At 46.6% G+C, this 24,453-nt stretch overlaps 1 protein-coding gene and 1 pseudogene across 2 annotated transcripts; one reads left to right on the top strand and one right to left on the bottom strand.

The window, feature by feature from the left end:
• The first annotated feature begins 6,206 nt into the window (after positions 1-6,206).
• LOC136461136 (uncharacterized) lies at positions 6,207-9,178 on the top strand (annotated as a pseudogene).
• Positions 9,179-12,528: 3,350 nt separating this feature from the next.
• On the bottom strand, positions 12,529-20,243 carry LOC136456767 (calcium-dependent protein kinase 3-like). Of its 2 annotated transcripts, XM_066456732.1 has the most exons (7): positions 19,407-20,238; positions 16,321-16,464; positions 16,091-16,243; positions 15,256-15,371; positions 14,973-15,140; positions 13,047-13,277; positions 12,529-12,962 (listed from the first exon to the last, which is right to left on the bottom strand). In XM_066456732.1, exons 1-7 carry the CDS (start codon positions 20,077-20,079, stop codon positions 12,813-12,815), a joined length of 1,635 nt encoding a protein of 544 aa, XP_066312829.1. In that variant the 5' UTR covers positions 20,080-20,238; the 3' UTR covers positions 12,529-12,812. The 2 variants fall into 2 exon arrangements, with proteins under 2 accessions (XP_066312829.1, XP_066312828.1); XM_066456731.1 differs by having other exon boundaries at positions 12,529-13,277; positions 19,407-20,243.
• Between the last annotated feature and the right edge of the window lie 4,210 nt (positions 20,244-24,453).

The raw sequence follows: 24,453 nt of genomic DNA, 5'->3' as shown, positions 1-24,453 counted from the left end.
GCTAGGATTTATAGCCCGTGAGTCCCTTCAAAATGGGCAACTAAAAATCAATCAAAACATCAAAACAAGAAGGAAAAGGTCATGGAAAAAAAGCATACCAAATTGGACAGCTTCACGGTATAAAGGGGTCCAAGCGTCCCTTCGAGGGAGTCTTCATGCCTCAACTGTAGTGCCCGACCAAGATAACCCGGACTTCATCTTTTGACAACTCCTCCAGCGATGCGTGGTCAGGATCCGTCGGGCCAGAGTATTCCCTCATCGACCGTGTCCTTTCCCCTAGCGGGGCAACCTAATGGTGGAAGAAGGTGTGGAAGACCCGCAACCCATCATGGCCATTCCGCACGAGCTTCTAAAGCTCTGTCTCGATGATTGCTAGCTTTTTCTATTGATGGGAAGGACCCTATGTCCAACTTTCCCTCTTCTTCGGCCTCCCTCCAGTAAACGTCGGGAACGGTTCCTCCACCGAGTTCCTAATATAGAACCACTCGCCATGCCACCCCCGGTTGGAGTCACTAGGGGAGTACGTGGGGTAGGGGACCAATGGCTTTGGCCTCTTCTATAGGGCAAACCCCCCAACCGGTGTGGTTCTAGGCGGTTTCCCCTCGGACAGGGCTCGCCTGATGAAGACTCACCAGAATAGATCCACATGTGGCTCCATCCTGAGGAAGGCCTCGCCAACGGTGATGAAGCCAGCGATGTGCATCACCCCAGTTGGATTAAGGTGTTGCAACTCTAGGCCCCACTTGTTGAGGAGACCGCGCAGAAACCAATGTGTGGGGTACCCGAGCCCGCGCTTGTGGAAGGCGAGGAAGGAGATGACCTCGTCATCCCGTGGTCACGAAACAACCTCCCCTAGCATGGGAGCCCTCCATTGCACCACCTCCTTTGACAAAAGCAGGCCCTTCATGGCAAAGTTGGCCAGCATGACCTCATCCACATTGGAAGGCCTCTAGTTTGACATCACACCTCAGATTTATGAATAAATCTATGAGTTTTTCCTCTCCCTCGCTCTGCCCTCCTCTCTCCTAGAAACCGTCACGGCACACAAACAAGCTTGGTGAAAAGGAGGAAGGAGAAATGGCAGCGGTCGAAGAAAGGTGAAAGAATGGGAGGAAAATCCTCTCCCTTCCCCCTATTTAATGCGAAAAGGCGTGCGGCGGGACATGACCCTGGCTAACGAGATGCGGCCTACCCAATGGAACATCGCCTGGCTAACAGGATGTGGCCTGGGCGAGGCCTACCACTACCGCAACCCGAGCACAGTAAATGAGGCACAACAGCACAGAAACGACCCTCCGCCTTCCTAGGCAGGGTTTGAAGGGGCCCACCGATGAAATCTCCATCTTGGAGAGGCTAGTGGGTCACCTAAGTCGATTGAACAGCTCGGGCAGCTGCCAAGAGATAGGTAAGGAGCTGTGGGATGCCCCATGCGGGTTATGCTGACTCCGTCACGAATGATGGACCTAGATTTCACTCGGATATATTCGATAGGAGCTCCTCGAACCCATAACTCCAGCCATTGAGGTAACTTTACTAACCCCTATTTTACTTTTCCAGTGCATGAGCATACATTCATCCATTCTCATGCAAGCATTCATACATTCATACATTCTCATGCATGCATTCATACATTCAGTCATATATTCATTCATACATTCATCCCATACAGCCAAGCATTGCATATGCAATTGATGCATCACAACGCTTCGCGTCATGTCACAAAGCAGGAGTCATCTCATTCGATATGAGTGGTGATCAATCGAGGTTCAAAGGCTGGCCCACGAAGGGCTCGAGGCCACCTCGCGTCAAACAAAGCCAGGGGAGGAAACACAGATGAGCTCCAGCGGCCCTTGCTCGACCCGCTCAAGAGTGGACATGGTCATCTCAACCTTCTCGTTCGATCCTGGTCTCGAGCCGTTTCCACAGAATCTCCATCGAGGGGAGGCCATCGGGCCACCTGAGTCACTCTCTCAAACTACTCGGGCATCTACCAAGAGGCAGGTTAAGGAGAAGTGGAGCGCCACATGAGGGCTATGCTGACCCCATCATAAATGATGGATCTGGATTCCACTCGGACATACCCGTTAGCAAGCTCACCGAAGCTCGCCACTCGAGCCATAGGGGCAAGTGGCGTCAGCTCAACCCCTTTGGTTGCGGAAACCATGGATGGGGTGATGCAGGAAATCATGTGACCAACCCCGATGGACCCCTAGTGGCTTGGGGGCTTGAGTTGCTAGGTCCTGACTCAGGAACCCGACCGACCGCACAGGTTGCGGTTAGAACGGACATGGGCAAACACCCTGATCGGAAGAGACACAAGAGTCTGTAGCCCCAAAAAAGAGTACCAAGGTGCTCAACCTCCGACCGACTCCCTAGTCGGTCGTAGGCTTAGGGGCTACACCCACCGGGGCCAATGTCCCTCTAGCACGCCTCTATGGCCTTCGCCAGTCCTCCCCACAGAGGCTGGGTGCCCGTATCCACTCTACGCACCTCCACGACCTTTGCTAGTCCTCCACATGGAGGCTAGGAGCTTAAATCCTACTCGGTTACCCTACGCAGTACAACAAATCGAGGAGGAAAAACACCAAAGTTCTAATAACAGCCCGCCTCCACGGCACAATGGGTACATGAATTACAAAGTGAATACAAGCTTTCATTAAGCTAAAAACACAAGCCCCTGGCTTTTACAATATCACATGAAACGTGTGTGAATAGCCCCTTCATGGCTTCACAGAAGTCCCAAAGGGGCTCGGGGGCTCCTGTCGGGTTCATAAATCTGGGGTCTCTAATGGACTCGCTTCCCTGCAAAACTTGACCCGACAGGCGACGCAGCGACAGCACGTGCCTAGGCCAGCCCAGATACATAATGACAGGCCAAGACAATGATCTGGTTCCCGACCAGAAGGCATGACCAAGGTGGGACCATAGTCTGACTTCGACCTCCTTTCTCCGACTGAGGATACGTTGGACCTCTGCTCGCTGCTCTTTCTCGACCGACATAGTCGGGGCCAACTGGGAACGACTAACTAGGGATGCCCGCTCGGTGTGGGCCCGGGGAGCAGGCAGAGCATATAAGATAAGGCGCTCAAGTCAACCGTAATACCAAGGACTGTACCCTGCCATGCCCTGCGCACCTACAGGATGGTGCCATCGGGGCATGTCAAACAAACACGGTAGAGCCTGCCAGAAGTAGTAGAGCATAAACAGTATTATGGGCGCCGTTGTTTGCATACCAGGCAAACATGGTAGAGCCTACCACACGCGTCTGAACATAAACAGTATTATGGGCGCCGACGGCCATCCCATACCCGATGGCATGGGCAACAAGACTAGACAGTGCACGTATACACTCTATCTCTTTTTCTCTGACTTGTAAGGCCATCCCCTTCAACTATAAAATGGGATGAGCTCTCTCCTAAAAGAACCCCCCGAAGACTGGACGACTCGAGGACTCGATAGCTCAACAGCTCTAGAGCCCGATAGCTACACAGTCTACATGCTCTCAATAGCTAATAAGCTCAGACACACAGAGCACACGCTCTGATACTTAGCGCACGTTTGAGCATCCATCACTCTCGGCCACTCGGTTCAGAGTCCGACCGAGCCTCTAACACCCCCTCTCATTCTTCACTCGTTTGTAACCCCACAGCAAACTTCGAGCACCTGGGCTCAGGAATAAAGTCACCGACCGACTGAAACTGGATGTAGGGCACATGCCTGAACCAGTATAAATCCTGTCTCGTCGTGTGCTAGGCCACATCGATCACAACGCACGGTAAAACTATAAATATTTACTTGTTGGCCACATTTCGCACCGACACATAGCGAATCTTGGAAGGTCATGGCTACATCATCGCTATAGGTCTAGGTCAATGTGACCACTATGAGATCCATTTTACCGTCATGTCGACGAAATCGGTGATTCATTTTTGCCTTACCCACCATTCCACACCTACCTAAATGGACTACAATTAGGAAGTCATGTTTGTGTGTCGATGGCTAGCTTTGGGCATTGGAGGCTTAGATCCATGTGGACCACGGCTTGTCTAGCGTGGGTTGTCGTGGCCAAATGTGATGGCCTGGCTAGTAGGCCATGGGTTGACGTATGTTAGTGGTCAAGGTCACCTACCAGTCTCAGTCTTTAGGTTCGACGGTCAGTGCACTACTGTACGATGGTGGAGGTCATTCTTTCTGACTGGATCTGCATTGTGGCAGCCCTTTTCAAACGAGTCTAATGGTGGACACCTACTCGTAGGTGCTTCAATGATGATTGTTTAGTGTAATAGTGTTGGTTGTGGGTGGTGCTAGAGGGTAATAGCAACGGCTCTTACTAGTCGTTACTTGCCTCTACTCTCACTGGCTGTGATGCATGTGGATGCCATTCATGAAAAACTAGCACTGGTTTCTTTGTTTGTGCGATAGTGGCATTTTTGGATGTCATTCTCTCGTTAGAGATGTCGCATTGGATGGATCCCGACGTCCTGGCATTATTCGACAATGATGATCTTGATGGTTTCTTGTTGTTGCTAGGTTTTAGTATACAGTGTCTCCCATAGCAGTTGGTGTCGCCCTTGTTTGACGCCATGAGGCTAGTTCAATTTCTCTTGTTAGTAAGCATAGATGTTCTTTACATATGAAAGATTGACTCAAGCTTTAGTTGGCAAGATTGGTTCTTCTAGAGTTGATGCCACAGAAAAGCTAGGAAGAGGTGACTACATGATGATCATGTTGGAGATTTTGTTCTTGTATGTTTTTAGCGTACATCAATGCCTAGTGTTTGATGTCTTGGCTATTTCCTCATTAGGTCACATGCTTTGGTTATAACTGTGGGTGACTTCTACATGTAATAATTGTTGTGCGATCGATGCATCCTCATCAGAGGATGGTTGAAACCAGAATATATCTTTCCATTATTAAAAAAAGATAGTAGATCTAGTGTTTGTGGGCTTTGTTTACACTACTAGATAGGATTTCATGTGTGAGCCCGGTTTGCCATGGCATATATCCAGCGTTTCCATTTTCTGAGATGATTACACACACTCGTGTTGCCAGGTAATAAGAGCACTCTCAGCCATGAAACCAGATGATTTCTATGTTTATTAATTGGGGTGTCAACTAAGCAAAGAGACGATGTATCACTGCAATTAAAGAAGAGAGACGAGGAAATTATTTCTTAGATAAGAAATTATGTCTACATGAGAACTAAATATGAAGAGATGTGTTAGTTAAATGATGGAGAGAGAGAAGGCATTTGATTAAACAAAAATATTATGTAGAATATAGTTTCTATATATAATAATATCCATATAAATTAATAAACATAAAAACTACCCTAAGGGCAGTCCCAATGAAAGAAACTAGTAGTTTCTATAACATAGGATACCGCACCAAAAAAGTACTATTTTCCTACCCATGGTTTTTATGAGTAATAATTATTTTCTCTTTCTCTCTCCCAACTCTATCTTCTTTCTCCAATGGGAGTACGGCACGAGCCCCCTGGAAACTGGTGGTTTCTCCCCAATGGTGATTTTATGGTTTCTTGGTGCATTGGGTCAAGAGAATACCTGATTTCTTCATGAGGAAACCATTTCTAGGATTTTTGCTCTCTTTCTTCATTAATTACGTTGCCATATTAGTGTTTTGCCTACGTGACAAGTCATTTAATAAGGATAGAAACCATCGTTAATATACCATTGGGACTGCCCTAACCTCTCGCCGGTTGCCACATGGGCAGAGTGACAGTTATATTAATTGGTGTTATGGAGTGATGGACTGATGGCTAAGACATTAATTAGGGTTGGCCTCTTAGAGCAAGTATAATAACGTTTTTTAGCCGGCTGGGAGGAGTCCACATCGACACGGAAAAGGGCCACGTCGGAGAGAGATTACGGAGCGAGCGTTTCCCATCTCGCCCGCCTGCAGCTCTTGCTCTGATAAAAAATTTATTTCTCGCAGCCGTCTCCCAGCTCGCTATCGGCGAGAAGCCGACGCTTCGCTCTCCCATCTCTCCCCTTCCTGATCCCGTGCTCCACACCATCTCTCCCGGCGCCAAATCGGCATGCTCTCCAGCCAAATTTATTCCCCGCACGCCAGATTGGTTGTTTGCGCACCAAATCGAACGATTTAAGCCTCAATTCCTCCCCAATCGACCTCTCTCCCAAACCCTAGACACCACACCGACCGGCCACCGCCGTTGCCTGTGCGAGATGAGTAAGAAATCGAAGAGAACCTCTGCGCCGGCACCTATGGAGATTCCCCGGCCGGTGGTTCAGCCTGTTGGCGCCCCGGGCACTCAGCCCGTTCAACCAGCATCCATCCCTTCCATGTTCGGACCCGACATGTGGTGTCCGCCTCGCCCGCCGCAGTGTTTGCCTCCTACATCCGCACCATACTAGTTCGGTGGCGGCATACAGCAACCAGGCGTGGCAGGTTCGTCAGCTCAGCAACCAGGCATGGCTGGTTCGTCAACTCAAGGGGCTTGGTGGACACCTGCTGTTGCTGGTATTGGTGGCTCAAGGCATTCTTGGCCTACGGCTGACAGTCAAGAAGATTCTGATGTGCTAGTATGGTATGTGATCCATTCTTGATTAATATTGTTTTGTGGCCCTTTTAAGTATTCTTAGTTATTTAATTTTGTACTAGTCTATTTTGCTCTGTAATTAGATGGCTTATATTTCATATGAGAGACTTCTGCAACAAAAATGATGCATATTTGTTTCTAGCAATATTTGTGGTGTGATCCCTCATGGTCTGATCAAGAGATTAGTTAGTTTATATTTATTTTTGGCAGGGCTAATCTAGTACACAAGAATTCAGTATTCATATTTATTTTTTATAGGGGATTAGATTCTCACCCTCCTGGTGGTTTTGTTAATATGTTGAAGAGCACACCACAAGTTGCAAGCAATAGGACTGCATCACAGGCAATCCATATTGACGGTGACAACAATGATGCTGATCACAGTAGGTCTGAAAAGCGCTTGACATGGACAAAAGAGGAGGATCTTAAATTGGTAAGTGTTCTTTTAATTAAAAGGCATTATGCGTTACATTGCTAGCACACACATCAATTGACATCTATTGATAATGTTGCAGGTTAGTGCTTGGCTGATGAATTCAAATGATCCCATCCAAGCCAATTATAAGAAGAATGATCAGTACTGGAATGGTGTTGCTGAAGGTTTTAACAGAACCATCCCAAAAAATCGAGTCAGATCAGCTAAGCAAGTAAAGGATCATTGGTGGAGAATTAAGCTAAGGGTTGGTTGGTTTTGTGGTAACTGGAAGGAGGCTGATTCTATGTGGGGTAGTGGTGAATCAGAAGATGATGTAACGAAGAAGGCACTGGCAAGTTACGAAGAAGATCACAAAAAAGATGGTCCATTTGCGTATAGGCATTGTTGGGAAGTTCTTTCCAAGGAACCAAAATGGGAAGCCTATTTGGAACGCCTTAAAGATCTAGAACCAGAGAAGAGAAAGTTTAGTGTTGATGAGGAAGTGGAGCAGCAGTTCTCTCTGGATGATGTTAGAGATGAACGACCAATGGGGGGCAGGAAAGCTAAAGAGCTGCGCAAGAAAAAGAAAAAGGACCAGCCTTCTATAATAGATATCGAAGATGAGCTTCACAGCTTTTTAGATGCTCAAAAAGCTGCAAATGAAGGGCGTACAGAGATGTTAGAAACACAAAGGCGTGTGTCTAGTGAGAAGCTTGAATCTCGGAGGCTTGCTCACCTTGCAGCAAAAGAAAACAAGGAGGCAGTTATGCTAGAAACATATCGATCGTTACTAACGCAAGACACAACTGGAATGGATGAAGATGTGAAAGCCGAGCATGTGTTGGCATTGAGGTGCCTGAGGGAGAGCTTATTTAAAAAAAATGACTAAGGTATTCCTTACGGTTCCATTTATTATACTGAATGATTACTATGCTGAAACAAGTTCGATTTACTGAATGTTTTACTATGCTGAAAATGTGGATCATTGAATTATGTGCTGCACTTAATGTAGTCTATGCTGAAAATATGGATTACTGAATTATGTGTTGCACTAGTCTATGCTGAAAATATGGATTACTGATTTATGTGCTGCACTTAATGTAGTCTATGCTGAAAATATGGATTACTGATTTATGTGCTGCACTTAATGTAGTCTATGCTGAAAATGTGGACTGTTAGCATGCAGTCCAGATACCCATACACGTAGTCAATACTCCAGATAACCATACTACAATTAAATTGCACGTAACTACAATGCAGTGCAGAACTACAACACGTATCAGAACACTCTATATAATCCCCTCATCTTTCTATTCTGGCTGCAAAACTGAGTTTCTCTCCTCGTGCTCTCTGATCTTCCTACTCAGCCCAAACCATGTCAGATTCATACTCATACTCAGATGATTCTGATGAGCTAGCCCCTTCCAAAATCCTTGAAAAGCATGTTGCCGAGCTGATGGTATATATCCAGAATGGGCAGCCTTCATGAAGTCAATAACACTTCCCCAAACAGAGAAGCATCAGTTGTTTGCTGAGCATCAAGAAGGGGCAAGGAAAGATGTGGAGCGTGCTTTTGGGGTATTGCAGTCCCGTTTTTCCATTGTTCGTCGTCCTGCACGCCTATGGAAGAGAAAGAGTATTGGAAGGATCATGCTAGCTTGTGTGATTCTCCACAATATGATAGTGGAAGATGAAAGAGAGGATGTTAAAATTCATATTGACTTGAATGAGAATCCAGGGGCATCCTTTGCTCTACCTCCTGAAGTGAACACTAGTCGTAATCCACGCTTTGCCGATGTCATGCGTAGAAAAGCTGCTATCCGAGATCGTCCACAGCATACCCAGCTTAAAAATGATCTCATTGAGCACATGTGGCGCAAGTTCGGAAATAGGCAACGTAACTAGTCATGGTAGAATTATGAAACCTGCATGTTTCTGTTGTTTTTTCCCTTCATAGTGAGAACTAACATGATGTCTTACATGTATTTTTCCAGGAATCAAGACTGGGCATGGTGTACTGAATGTTGCAGATGCTACTTGCAGGTATCCACTCTAAAATTCTGAACATGTTGTCTTGAACGTATTTGATCCACACTTGTCCACAAACTTGAACTTTTCTAGCTAATTTCTAGGACCCATATGTTTAACTTTGACACTATTATGTTTGCAGTGTTGTCACTTGATGCAAATGTGCTGGCTGTTCCATTCTACCGAAGTTGCTTCTATCTCCGTCGTCTAGATCTATGTGCTGGCGAACTCTTGCTTGAACTTATCAATGTGCTAGTTAATGAACTTATTTCGTATGGTTTGGTTGATGTTGTTTCACTAGTTGGAGAAAAAAATTCTCTGAAGTTCCGTAGATCTCATTTCAGTATACAATCATGTCTTGTCTTAGTATTTTTCATTTATCCACCTGTTTCCGTCATATTATTATTGTTTGGTGAATGGCTACAAAGATATCTATCACAGCTGATGGCATATACATGGGCTTCTACATGTTGACATTAAATGCTTGTATTTTTATTATAGTACATCTCTCAGCCAACTCACTGTACAGGTTGACTGTATGATTAGCTGTAAGTGACATAGCAGCTTCTCTCAGCCGGCAGTGGGCTAAACCATTAGCCTTGCTCTTAACCGATGGCGACACCATGGTGGGAGTAGTGCAAAGCGCCAAGTGTCGACAAATTTAATGGCGGATCCTGTGGGGTTTATCCGTTTATGTTAAAAGGACAAATGAAGTTTTGGGATAAAGAGTGAGACGACAGAAGCCAGGCACGAGGCGGAGAAGAGCAGGAGCAGCGGCGTGACGACACGTGGATGTCACTTTTCTGGGTGTCGCGGTTCATTGCAATGCAGGAATTTAAACTGTTCGCTGGTTGGTGGGCTAATAAGTTCGACTGATGCTGATTTACTGTGAGAGAAAAATATTATACCATGACTGATAAGTTTGGACTCAAACCAACAAACGAACATGGTCATTGTGTGCTACGGGCCTACTACGGCTGCTTCACTCTCAGTTGTCTGGTCTAGATTCGTAGCCTGATGATTCCTATCACGATGGTCCGGCCGCCGCAATTGTAAAGACCTTATTAATACTATCAGTATCAGACAAAATTAGCCGTCGGCAACCTGATTCAGCTTTGCTTGGCAATTGACAATTTGACATGATGATGATCGAAGTTGTTCCGACGAACAGAAATCCTGAGCATATCTAATCTACTACGTATCTATCAATGAATGAATGAATGATCAAATCGGCAAAGATTCCCGGCCATCGAGCACCGTTCGATCCAGTGGTCTTGGTTTGTCTCATCGGCAGGCATGACATGCTGTGCAGCTGCCGCCCACCCGAGAACAAAGGGAAGTTCGGCATGGTAGCTCCGGCTCCTCCTCGTGCGACCATTTCCCGAGAGGCTGGCACAAATCAGATGGGTTCCACACTGTCCAGTTATTAATAAGGGCCAGTTATTAAGGACACAAATCCGATCGGGGCCGGGACGATCTTGTCTGGCATTGCATGCATTAAACTCGTTCAACGCGACAAGCTAGTACTCCAGCTAGCATGGGGATGGAAGGCTGGAGCCTGCAGGAAGCCATGCTGTCCCGCCCCGATCCGTCACGTTCCGACATTTTTTTTTTTAAGGAAAATCACGTTCCGACAATGGACATACTCCTAACTGCAGCTGCATGTAGATAGACATCGATCACCGCCGCGGAGATAGAGATCCGGACTGCATGCATGCTATCAGAATTCAGATCAGCCCGCCACATGGCATGTACCAGAACCCCCCGGGCGCCATGTTAATTTGTCGGCAAAGCTGACAGCAGCCGCATTGATTGATGGATTAGCCTCGATCCGTCCCGTTCAGCTCCGGTCCGGTCCCTACCTCATTTGCGGTACGGTGCATCTTACATATTCCCGCGCGGGCGCCGCAATGTTGTAGTAAGATATACTAGACAACAGTCCCACATGTGTGCGGTGTCGCGACGCTCTCGTGACGTCCGGAGGAAATCGTAACCCACCGGACGACGCCGCGCCGCGTGGCTCCGGGCCTCGCGCTACAAAGAAAGCGGCGTCCGCCGCCGCCGTTGCCTGCAGCAGAGCCAGTGGCGGCGCAGCACTTGCACTAGCAGCAACACCAACAGGGAGCGGAGCCAATAGGCGTAGCGCCGCAACGCGCGCCGCAGTCGCGGTGGGAACGGAATGCGCACGAGCGCGCTAGCTGCCGACAACCCCTGCGTACGTCCACGGTCCACGACCTCAGTCGCCCACTGGCCAATTTTTGCGCGCGTCTTGGCGGGCGCGCCGCACGCACGCTCGCGTAGTAGAGTAGAAGAGGCCGGGAGGGCCAGTGGGGTGGGCCGGTTGCTCGCTGCCAACACCAACTACGCATCGCGCCAACGCCAGCTCCAGGCCTCCAGGCGCACGTTGCGTTGCGGCGTTGAGCTTCCCTTCCCTTTCCTTTCCTTTCCCTTTCCACCCCCCCTCCGATTTGACGTCGGCCGGCGCGGCCACGTTGCGCTGTCTGCACCTGCAGTGCTGACGGGTGGAGCGAGTGGTGGCGCTGAGGTATACTAGTAGTGCCAGTGGTGGAGACCGGTGACGAGTGACTTCAACCTGAGCCAACTTTACAATTACATGGCTGACCATGCCACTTCTCTGGCGCGCGCGTGCCGGCCGGCTCGTAGAACCGCCCACCTTCACCTTGCAGTAAGTCGCATCCGCTTTTTTTACGACGGCAGTAGTAGTAGTAGTAGGCTAGTAGCGGATAGCCAGATACTCGTGCTGGCGCAGATGTTCCAGGATAATTGGTACGGTGCGGTTCGAGTAGGCAGGCATACGTACCCAGCACCAGCAGCGGCGTGCACGGGCATAGGTCCGTTTTGGCTATGTACTAGCGAGCATCAGCACATGATGATGATGCTATGCCGTGGCGGAAAGCGGTGATCGAGCGCACACGGGTTTTTTATTCCGCCACCAGTGGTGGTGCAGAACGGATTTGGGGGGGGGATTTTCACTTCACCCCCGGCCCAGATGCTTCAGGCTCGTCAAATGGAGCCGTATGCTTCCCGGCTTAAGCTTGTCCTCGGAATTTGACCACATTAACCTCATCGATCTACTTATGCTCCACGCCTGATGATGCCATCAGTCTTTATTTGTGCACTCCAGCAGAAGCAGATGCATCCAAGTCCATGGCTGAAGAAGAAGCATTGTATTGCTCCGAGGAATTCCCTCACGTGGTTGAACGCTGGTACCATCGTATCGCTCCGGCTTCTCGATCACGAAAGCATCAGAGTCAGACCAATTTGCGTGGCAGATAGAACAGCATCCGATTTTGTTTGCGTTGCACTTGCACCCACCTAATGTACTAGGTGAACATTGCATCATATCTCCTATTTTGGCATCACATTGCAGGCAGGAGTAGGATGCCACTCCCGAACACATTATTCGGCGTTTCCCAATAGAAGCAGCACGTAACGAACTTTGCCACCGGGCAGCACGGCAGGTCAACAAACTGCACTTCAAGACTGCAAAAACATTGTATTGTACAACACTTGGCATCAGGTGCCACAGGATCAAAGAGAACGGGTGAAAGCTGGAGCACACCATTCGGTACATCGTTTGGCTCGTTCAGTGCTTGTCAGCGAAACCGGGATAGCTAATTACACAGGTAAGACAATCAGAGGGTTCTTCCACCTATCTAAATTTCCACGCAAGGTAATCATGAGGGGGGAAAAGGAAAGGCCAAAAGTTCTTCTGCTTAGTGGGCCAAGGGCCTAACTACATGCACACATGTGAACGAGGGTGTGGTTTCACTCAACGCCCAATTTTACCGACCCATCCTTTATAAGCTTCATGCTAAGGCTGTTGAATCTTCCTCTTGAATAGTGCCGGGATGCCTTTCTCCAATCTGTACCGGTCTTCATCATTGCTACAAATTCGTCATAGCTAATCTTGCCATCCTGCAGATGTAAATGGAGAAGATATTCATTCAGATGATTGGAGAACCAAAACAGCGATTCTATTAGATAGGAGAGTATAATGACCTTATCAGTGTCAACTTCTTGCAATATGTCATTCACCACTTCCATGCTATCAGCTGCTCCATCATCCACTAGAGCCTCTCGAAGTTCCTCAGGTTCAATGAAACCATTGCCATCCTTGTCAAAAAATAGGAAGGCCCGGCGAAGATGCTCGTCATTTGCCATCCTTTGCAAATGAAGGGAGACAGCCAAAAATTCCCCGTAATCTAGTGCCCCCCTACCATTTGTATCCACCTGTATGCCAATCAGGACTGATCAAAGATGTGCAAACTGCAGAGCACAGAACTCAATAGAAGATGAGCAGAGTGTACAGTACAAATCAGTCACAATTCAATAATCCAGCCTGCTCTCGCTGCCTCTTGCCACATTGTGATCAAGCTACATAAATGCAAACTATCCTACTGATACAAGCCAAAGATCCTCATGTGATACCGCAGATCACTTTGGATCTATGGTCAAATTGAATCCATCAGAGAACTCAAAACTTGCAACAACGACAACAAAAACTTAAGAAACTTCCTAATAAAACAAGTAAACAATGGCGCTCAAGGAGCATTGGAGAAAAGTAAATAATGAGAGTAAGACAAGTAGGCAACACTACTCCCATAACTTCCGTTCTCTTATTAGGCCTGTTTGGTAGAGCACTAGAGCTCCTCCTGCACTCCTGGTTCTGTGAGGACTGAGGAGTGATTCTCCAAGAGAAGTGGTTACGTTGGTGAAAGTGATTATTTTTTATTCTTTAGGATAAATTCTATGTAAAAGGTGATTCTGTTTGTGGAGTGAATCAAGAGAAGCTACTTTTTCAACTCCAAGCCTCCTAGTTCATTTCAGAGAATCACTTCATGGAATCAGCATAGAATCACTTTTCTGTTAAAGAAAACGGCTTGGCAGAGCTCCTCCTTGATTCAGCCCAGAGGCTGTTCTCGAAACTCTGCCAAACAGGCCTATTTTGCTGCTACACTACACAGTACCTTTTTTCCGTTGCTGGTATGAGACAAGGGCGTGCATTTCATTGATGAAATCATCCCATTATTGCCTCAAATCTGATAGTAAGCAGTCACCTAGTTGAGGTTCAGTTCCTATATATTGGGCACCAGCATTACTACCTAATACAGTGTAGGAAAAAGCATTCCCAATTATGGCACCATAGCTCTTGTGAGCTAGAAGGGACAACCGAGATCAGCAGGGGAATTTTCATGTCATTCAAAAGGAGTGCCTAACACACAGCACACAATATTCCATTGCCCACAGGCATGCATAGTCTAAACTACAGCAGGAATGAAACAATATGTTAACACCTAAGCAAATAGAAGGAAAATGGACACGTCTAACTGAACGAATTGGTCTATTAGACCTCACTAGGGTATGGTCAGGTCAGATGGCTATTTGACACTAAAAAGGGCGTACCCAGTGCAGAGAGCTCCCGCTCTGTGCGGGGTATGGGGAAGGGTGTCGGTGGCAAGCCTTACCCTCGCCTGTGCAATGCGAGGAGACCGCGACTCGAACCCGGGACCTTCCGGTCACAGTCGGTAAGATTCTACCGCTTGCACCAGGCCCGCCCTTCTAGATGGCTATTTGACACTAATGGAATATAACTGGGGCATATATCAAAGATGAATAATAGTCACCCTGGAAAATCTGCGCCACATTAAATGCCCCAGGTGCTTGGAACATTTGGTTGATGTGGATATAAAGTGGAAAATGCCATCAAGGCATAAAAAGGGATGTACTAGACACAGGGTTAAGATTATGAAGTTGGTTCAATGTATCTTCCCATGAAAATTACCATTGTTTGTCCTTCAATGCATCACATCTTCCTTGTACCATTTCTATTAACAGGTGATTTGTTAACCACCTAAGACTTCTAAGTAAATAGTAAATACAGAACTCTATCTTATCTGTTTCTAGGAGGATTCTTTGAATACTTACAGCTTCAATGAGCATCTGTACTTCTGATTCCGCAAGATGGGAACCAAGTTTTGCTATTCCGGTCTTCAGTTCTTCATAAGATACAATCCCATCATTGTCAGTATCCATAGTCTTGAACATCTCCTTTATGTCCTCAACTTCCTCAGCAGACAAATGATCAGCAATAACCTAGTCAAACACATACACCTAATCTTATCAGTCAATCCTGAATTGCTATGGCAGAGATAAGGGAGAATAAAATATCAGACCAGGATGAAAAGGTTCAATAGAGCAAGATACAGACCCTTAGAGCCCTTCTTTTGAATCTATTCATCCTAGAAAATTGTTTGAGCCTTGACTTTACAATATCTCCAAGAGGGACGTTAGGAGCCTTCTTCGCATTTTGAAGCCAAGGATGTTCTGTATTTTTTGGGGAAAAATGTCAACATTCCTCAATCAAAAAGGACAAAGTGAAAAAAGATTATACAGGGGGTGGGGGGGGTGGTTTGACTTTTTTTGGGGGGAAAGGAATTATGCTAAAGTATTATCCAAACATTTCTTGATGGAACCTCTATTTAAAAACAATGACAGTGCACAACATTGCTGCATTTGGCCTCCAAATATGTCACAAACTGCACCGTCTCAGAAACAGGTAGAGGTTCAAAGCTAATTTCAGATTCTAAGCATGGTTCATCTTTTACATAGCTTGGCACCTCATTGAATTGAAATAGCTCTTTCTTTTAGGGATAAAGTAGAATAGAATCATTCAATCATACTGTCCAAAATTTAACTCTGAAAATATCCCAATCAGATGCTCCAGAACAATAGGACAACAGTAGTGTTTACTAAGCATAGTGACCACCTCAGCAATGGAAATACAGCAGGAATGCCAAATCAAACTGGACACCATCACTGTTTTTTACTGTTGGAGGAATGGAAAAAAAAAGGTTGTGAAAAGCTTTATGCGGGGACTGGTCAACTGACATTTTTAAGAGTCCTCAAGGAAATAGGCAGGTGTCATATAATAGGGGCTTTGGATCAGGTGTCATATAATAGGTTGTGAAAAAAAAAGGTTGTGAAAAGCTTTATGCAGGTGACATTTTTAAGGCCTACTTTTTCTAGCATCAGTGATGACATACCAAGAACCTGCTTTGCAGTTAACCTGAGCTTTGGATCAGGCTCCAACATGCGTCGAACTAAATCTTTTGCATTTACCGAAACATTAGGCCAGGGTTCCCGCTTAAAATCGATATTTCCACGAAGAATAGCCTGCGCCACCCCTTGTTCAGTCTCTGCAGTTTTTTCCAGGTCAGGTTTCCTGAAGTAGAGTAAATTTAATGAAAAAATACAGGTTCAATAAAGAAGTTACCAGCCCAAAATGGAGGAACTCCACATAATAAAATATATAGGATAACTCCAGCACTCCATATGTCTATTTCTGGCCCATAGTTTCTCTTCAATACTTCAGGAGCCATATAATAGGGGCTTCCCACAATTTCTGAAAACTTTTCACCTAAAAAGTAGAACAAAAGATGAGAAAACGCCAGATAAAACTAGAGTTTACTTGTGTAGTACGCATGCCTGTCCTGCAAGTATTGCAAATCAGCAACGTCACAATGCCAGTCCTGAGGTTTAAATGCAGTATTTTTTTCATCTTTCTTAAGAAGGAAATTTTTTATACTAGATACTAATCTTCCATGGAAACTTGATAAAAGAAACACTTTCTCGTGAATCTCGGTTAGTGATTTAGTGATTACGCCTGGGTGTCTCGGTTGCCTTGCCACAACATCCTTAAAAGAGAGTTGCGGAGGGAGAGGATAGGAAGAGATGAAGAGTGGGAGGGGAGTTGGCCAGCAAGGCCAAGGGGCTGCAGCCGCTGCCGTCCCCGTTGGCTCTGGCTCTGGTCAGCTGCGGCACGGTCTGGAAGGGGGCAGTGGCAGTGGTTGATATGAAGGCACAGAGCAGTGAGGGAAGGGAAGCTGCTGAGGGAGGTGCCACTGGATGACTCATCAGGATAGCCTCTATGCAGATGGTACACGTCATGGAAGGGGAGGGCATATGGGCTGGGCCAGCCCCTTTACTACTACTCTTTTTTCTTCCTACTCCACAACGTTGTTTTGCCATTATAGTTTGTAATTTTGTATGATGTCGCCGTCTTAAGATCTAAGGGTAGTAGTGTTGAACAGCGTGTAGAAAGCCAACTAAAATCACGGCATAGAGCTAATGTAGAACAGTAGATTTTTGAACTAAAGGTTTCCATTTTGAATTCTATTAGAAGAGAAGAATTAGTGGTTTAGAAGAATGAAGAAGTCGCCTGTCAAGAAAACAGCATTGAATGAACTATCATAGTACCAACTGCAACCATACCAAGAGAACCTTAGCGGATTGATGAACAATTTAGTTCTTAAATAGAATATGAAAAACTTAATTCTGTAACAGCAAAAAGTAACCAGACAGACAATAATAGGTATTCAAAAAAGGAAAGTTTGGTCTCACGCAACCAGAAGATCGTCGCTTTAGTTACATACTGTCAAAAGACATCTGTACACTTAACTATCACTGAAACATCATTCTTTCCATTTTATACAATCAATTGCTCTTGCTATTATAGAAGTTAGGCAAACTGCATCTCTGGCAAGATCAAAGCAGTCCGTCCGAATCCCCTAAACAAGTGAGCCATGCACACAATATATCCACAGCTAGTCAGCTACCAATGCAGAACAACAGACAGAAGGCCTTAATTGGACCCCAAAAGCACAACGTGCCAACACGGAATCTTTAGAAATTAGAATACAACTTTTTTTGACCCATGCAACAGAAAACACCTACTCCCTCCGTTCCATATTAGATTACGTTTTGTGATCTCGCATGGAAACCAACGCTGAAGCCAAAATACCAAAATGACCCTCAAGGAGTAGAGATAGAGATGTATCGGGAAAAGAGAAAAGTGTACTGGGAAAAGAGAGATGTGCATTAGGAAGTGAGAATGTCAAGTATTTGGGGGCAAAATTTGAATGCTATAAGGAGGTTACCATAACTGGTGCCTCACACAGGCCACAGCAGGGGACTACGAGCAGTTAAACTGTGGGAGACGATGGAGGTGGGGAGGGGGGGGGGGGGGGGGGGGGGGGGGGGCGGTATCATGCTGACAGAGAATGGCCTCATGGAAGGGTGGAAGGGCAAACCATCAGTGTTACCAGGATCAGCCCTAACTTGACGTGAGTAATAAAGCATAAACTGAGAGGGCTTTGGATGGTATTTGAGTGTACCAATTTCTTTCTATGGTATATAACTTAAGTGACAACTTTTCAGCAGCATAAGGTCATTTTTTTCCTTAAAACAAAGTCTGCACAGTGACAGATAAATCTGTTCCATGAGCTGAGTACTCAAGTGAGTCAGTAAGTTAAGTCAGAGTGGACTGTCCTTGTGTACACACTATTTCATAAAGGAATCAAAATTTAGGTTGCAAATCCAAATGATAAAATGGCACATGGGCTATTCTTAATTAGATCTGTTTGTGTGGGTGGGTGTGGGGAGTGGGGGTCCAAAACCAAAAACACACAGAGAATGTTCAAGAAAAGAAGCACCTGACAGGAATCCTCTATAAAGAGTTCGCTGTCACAAAAGAAAACATCCACAGCAGCATCACAGTAGAGAACCACTTTATCTTACTTATCAATATCACAAATCCTGACTGCTAAGCTCACTTGATAAGTTGATGTAAATCAAGCAAATACTGTATACTGTATTTGGGAACTCTGTCGAGAGTAAATACTAGTAAACTTTTCATGAATTTTAATTCTGCAAGTGTAAGAATGTACATCACATCCACTCCGAAATACTAACAATTCAGTGCTATATAACTTCTACACAGCAGCGGAAACTGAGCTGTGACATATTCACATGCTAGTATCAAAGAAATAATGTATCGATAACAATGAATGTGATATAAAATGAATTTCACAACTAATGCACCACGAATTGTTCATCATAATCCCAATAATAGTGTGCCACACTACAAACATCCTAACACTTTGATGTACCAACCAGGCAACCACTGAGCCCACCACGATATGTTCACTCTTCATCAAACCAAGATGCTCTGTAAGAAGGAAGAAAGAGCCCGGTTGAACCAATGTCCTGAAAATTATCGTCAGTACGGCTAGATATTATCCTGAAAAAAAGGGAGTTAACAGTATCCACCGGACCACTACCAAATACTGCCTTGCAGCTAGTAATAGCCAATTACCGATGAAAGAACCACCAAGTTCTTTCCGGATTGCAGGGCTGGTAATAACCACATTTTTTATGGATTGCAGAAAAAAAAAGTACATTTTGCTACTCTGAGCTCTACTGCCCAGTTTCTTCCGGACCACCCCCACTAAAACCAGAAATCACGGAAGTGCGCAGAAAATTCTCCCAAATTGGGAAAGGATCTCGGTTGGGGTGACTCACCAGGCTTGAAGAAGATGGAGAGGCCGAAGTCGATGGCCTTGAGCGGTGAGGTCTCCTTCTTATTGGCGAAGAGGAAGTTCTCCGGCTTGAGGTCGCGGTGGATCACGCCGTGGCGGTGGCAGAGCTGGACGACCTCGACGATGGTGCGGGTGACATTGGCGGCGGCACGCTCGGTGTAGTGGCCCCGCTCGACGATGCGGTCGAAGAGCTCGCCACCCTCACAGAGCTCCATGACGAGGTGGACGGCGCCCTCGTCCTCGCACGCCTCCCGCAGGGACACGATGCTGGGGCTCTTGGGCAGGTGGCGCATGATGGCCACCTCCCGGCGCACGTCCTCGACGTCGACGGCCGTGCGCAGCTTGCGCTTGGAGATGGACTTGCAGGCGAGCAGCTCCTTGGTGTCCCGATCCATGCACAGGTACGTCACCCCGAACTCCCCGCGGCCGAGCTCCCTGTCCAGGACGTACTTGTCGTCGATCCCGATGACCTCGCACCCCTCGTCGCCCAGCACCGAGAGCCGCTTCTGCCCGCCGACGCCGTCTCCTCCCCCTCCTCCGCCGGCGCAGCCGTTCCGCGCTTGGTGCTGCTTCTTCTTCGCGTTGGATGCGGGGAAGTGCGAGGAGCTGACGTCCTCCCGCGCGACGGCGGCCGGCGAGCGGCAGCAGTTGCCCATGGCCGCCCGAGATCAGAAGGCGGGGCGGGACGCTAGGGTTGGAGCGGCATTTGGGGCGCTGGGGTGGAGGGGGAGAGGAGAGGAACCGAGGCAGGAAGGATACGGCCTGCGGAGAGAGAGAAGGCGGAGGAGAGGGGGAAGTAGAGGAGAGCACAGAGCCTACACAGCCTACAGAGCAGTAAAAACTGCTGTGCGGGCTAACGGTATGGATTAGGTGCTGGGGACGACGAACTGGGGACGCGGAGCCGGGGATCCGCGGGCGGTAGACTTTAGGCCGAGGAGGAGAATTTTTTTTATTTTTAACACTTTTTAAAACTAATTTTAAATCTAATACTATTTTATTTTTTTTTCAAAACTAACATTTTTTGCGCGCCTATTTTCATGGCGCGGCGAAACACCTATGCCGCGTCATTCATAGTGGCGCGGCGAGGGGATGACGTGACGACGACCGGAACGCTGACCGGTGACGTGGTAGGTTCTGCCGCGTCACCGATCTTGGCACGGCACTGATATGCCATAGCCCACGGTGCGGCACTGATGCGCCAAGGCCCACGGCGCGGTAGGACATGGACGCAAACAAAAGCCAATCAGCCTCAATTGCAATTGAACGGGAGCTGAACAACTACAAATGTCGCGACGCATTGAAACGAATATGAAGTAAATAAATGAAGTCCGTGCGCAAGTTGACAAGTTGTCACATAACATTTTCATTGGTTCAATATAAGTTCGACATAACCAACTAAGTTTGCAAATTTCGGATGACAATATTCGTTCGACATAAGTTCGACATAACCAACTAAGTCCTAGGAGTGTAAGGATCCTCGGACGCCTCTGCCTCTTCGGATTTATAGGTAACACATTGGGAGTGTAGCCAACGTCGGTGTGGTCGCGTTGCCGGTGCAAACGGCTCGTACCCTTGCAAGTATATGATATGCACGATTACTTATAATATTTATGATCGTTAGTTTATGGAGCCTACGTATTTAAAGAAACTACTTTTGTTACTACTTGTGAGGCTCCTTGGGCCAAGCGAGACACCACGTAGCTGAGACATGTCGATCCCGTCCTGCTGCCAATCGTCCCACTGGTGGTGCTGTATGTGAAAGCCTAGGAGGTCGTCGTTGTCATCGTCGTCCTCGTTTGCAGGGTCCTTCCCAGCGCTATGATGTGGTGGTGTACGCACTGCGGAAGCGGTACCTGTCACTGGCTGAGAATAGCCAGCTGGTGTCCTCAAAGATCCAGAAGATGTGCCACCCGACCACGTCGGGTAATCAGGTTCCACCCAAGGAGTGTCCATGCAGCTCAACTTCTGAGCTAGCTTCCTGCAGCTCCGCTTCATCTTCTGCATAAATAGATGTTAAAGTTAGTGCATTTCCCAAACGCATATACACTAAAGAAATATTTTTGGAACGGACAAGTTTATGTTTACCTCCACAAAAGCCTCGAGAACGTCTGGCCGCTGCCCTCTAGACTCGTGAAGCCGAAACGCTGCTTCGTTGGACAGCCTTGACAATTGTGTCGCCTAGGTACAAAAACACGGTTGGATAATTTTAGTACGCATACTTAATACCAAATGGATAACAAATTATACCATTCGAGTATCTTACCACGTATCTTTGAAGCGGGGCTCTCTGTAGTTGTGTGTCGTCCCTAGTAGCAACGTCGTATACATCTTCGACCATATCTTCCTCGTCGTTCTCGTTAATCGGCTCCTCAGTGTACGGGGGCTTGATATGTGTCCTCGTAGACCTGTGAAGCCACCGCAGGTACTCGTCGAAGGTGTGTTGGTCATGTGGGGGACTCACATCGATCGACTACCGGTCCCTGGTCTGCCACAACTAGATGTACGCGTTGTGTGTCACGCGCCAATCATTGGTCTTGTACCTCTTTCTATGATCATACCTGCAATAAAATAATTGTTAGTTGTACCATACATACCTTTGAATTGTAGCTTTGTTATTAATCGATAACACACCCGTGTAATTTTTGGTTGGTGGAGTAAAACGGTGTTAGGTAGCCTGTCATTCTTTCAAACTACCTACACACCCTGATGAGCAAGTGAATCTCGACCATGTGGAAGAAAAATAAGAGGGACGTTGCAGCGATACTCGTCTGACTCATCTCTAATGACAGGACTCAGATAGTCCTGGAGCTCCGGAGCATCCTAAGGACACTGATGCACCTAAATATTTCGTAATTGAGTTAGGTTGTGATATAGTGTACATCGAACAAGACACATGTATGATAGTAAAGATAGCGTAACTTGGTGCTGTGTCAGGACGTTGAGACAGTCCGTGTACTCCCTGTACTTACGCCTCGCATTTCCTCTAACTAACTCTACTTGCGTCCAGATATACAGAGTTGTAGGGAGTGTATCCTGCCCGTTCCAATGCTGCATTGAATACGGTAATGAATTAGCCATTAATAATTTCATCATATGTAACTACCTCGAAGAATATAGTGAACCGAAACACTTATAGGGAAACCAGTAACAAGAGGCCTCCTAACGGGCCATCGTTTCCAATACCAAAACCTAGAGTAGGAAGGAGCAACCTCCAAGGTTCGCATACCTTGAGGTGCGATGACAGGAAACGTATAGCTGTCGATACATCCATGTTAAGACTGTGCTGCCCCAACTATACGCCGCTATGTTATCCCACGACTGAAAGGTCCTAATGGCTAGAGGGGGTGAATAGCCTAATAAAAATTTATACAATAACACTTAATAAAATGGTTAGACAATTATGATGCGAAGCAAGTGTTGCGCTAGCCTACTCAAAATACAAGCCACCTGCCACAATTCTAGTTTAGATAGTGTATATTTACACAAAAGCTATGACACTACCTTATGTTAGTGTGCTCTCAAAGGCTAACTAAAGAGCCACACTAACCAAGCAAGCAAGCTCTCACAATTAGCTACATTAAAGAACTTATCAACTAGTTTACGGTAAAGTAAAGACAGTGATCAAGAAGGTTATACCGCCGTGTAGATAAGAAAACAATCAATCACAAGGATGAATAACAATGAAGACCAATCACCTCGGAATCAATGATGAACATAATGATTTTTTATCGAGGTTCACTTGCTTGCTGGCAAGCTAGTCCTTATTGTGGCGATTCACTCACTTAGAGGTTCATGCACTAATTGGCTTCACACACCAAACCCTCAATAGAGTGCCGCACAACCAACACAAGATAAGGATCACACAAGCCACGAGCAATCCACTAGAATACCTTTTGACGCTCTATCGAGGAAAGGTCAAGAACCCCTCACAATCACCACGATCGGAGCCAGAGATAATCACCAACCTCCGCTTAACGATCCTCGCTGCTCCAAGGCGTCTAGGTGGTGGCAACCACCAAGAGTAACAAATAAAATCCATAGTGAAACACAAACACCAAGTGCCTCTAGATGCAAACACTCAAGCAATGCACTTGGATTCTCTCTCAATCTCACAAAGATGATGAATCAATGATGAAGATGGGTGGAAGGGCTTTGGCTAAGCTCACAAGGTTGATATATCAATGAAAATGGCCAAAGGTTCTGAGCTACAGCCGATCATAGGGCTTAAATAGAAGCCCTCACGAAATAGAGCCGTTGTACCCTTTCACTGGGTACTGATCGGGGTGACCGGACGCTCCGGTCCTACTGACCGGACGCTGCTCCTCAGCGTCTGGTCGTCCGATGGCGGCCACGTGTCTCTTGCATTCAATGGTGAATGTTTGATCTCAATGGTCGACATGTTGACCGGATGCTCCAACAGAGCTGATCGAACATTGGACCCTCATTGTCCGATCGTTTATAGTAAGGGTCCAAAATGTGTTTTTGCCGACTAGATGCGTCCGGTCAAGCTTGACCGGACCCTGCCAGCGTCCGGTCATATTGTGACTTCTTACTGTGCTAACCGACAACACGACCAGACGCAACCCTTCAGCGTTCGGTCGTAGAGCGACCCAGCGTCCGGTTAGTTGATCGACGCCAGCATCACACTGTTACACATGACCGGACACGTCGGTCCCTCAGAGGTCTAGCGTCCGGTCACTGTATAACCAGCGACACTTACTCGTTTTCACTTCTAACTTCTCTACCCTTGCTCAAATATGCCAACCACTAAGTGACTCACCTTGTGCACATGTGTTAGCATATTTTCACAAATATTTTCAAGGATGTTAGCATTTCACTAGATCCTAAATGCATATACAATGAGTTAGAGCATCTAGTGGCACTTTGATAACCGCATTCCGATACGAGTTTCACCCTTCTTAATAGTACGACAATCAAACCTAAATGTGATCACACTCTCTAAGTGTCTTGATCACCAAAACAAAATAGCTCCTATGGTTTATACCTTTGACTTGAGCTTTTTATTTTTC

This window comes from Miscanthus floridulus, chromosome 6 (assembly GCF_019320115.1).
Source record: "Miscanthus floridulus cultivar M001 chromosome 6, ASM1932011v1, whole genome shotgun sequence".
Lineage (NCBI taxonomy): Eukaryota > Viridiplantae > Streptophyta > Magnoliopsida > Poales > Poaceae > Miscanthus > Miscanthus floridulus.
The sequence above is the reverse complement of the archived record's forward strand: the minus strand, read 5'-3'. Positions and strand labels throughout refer to the sequence as shown.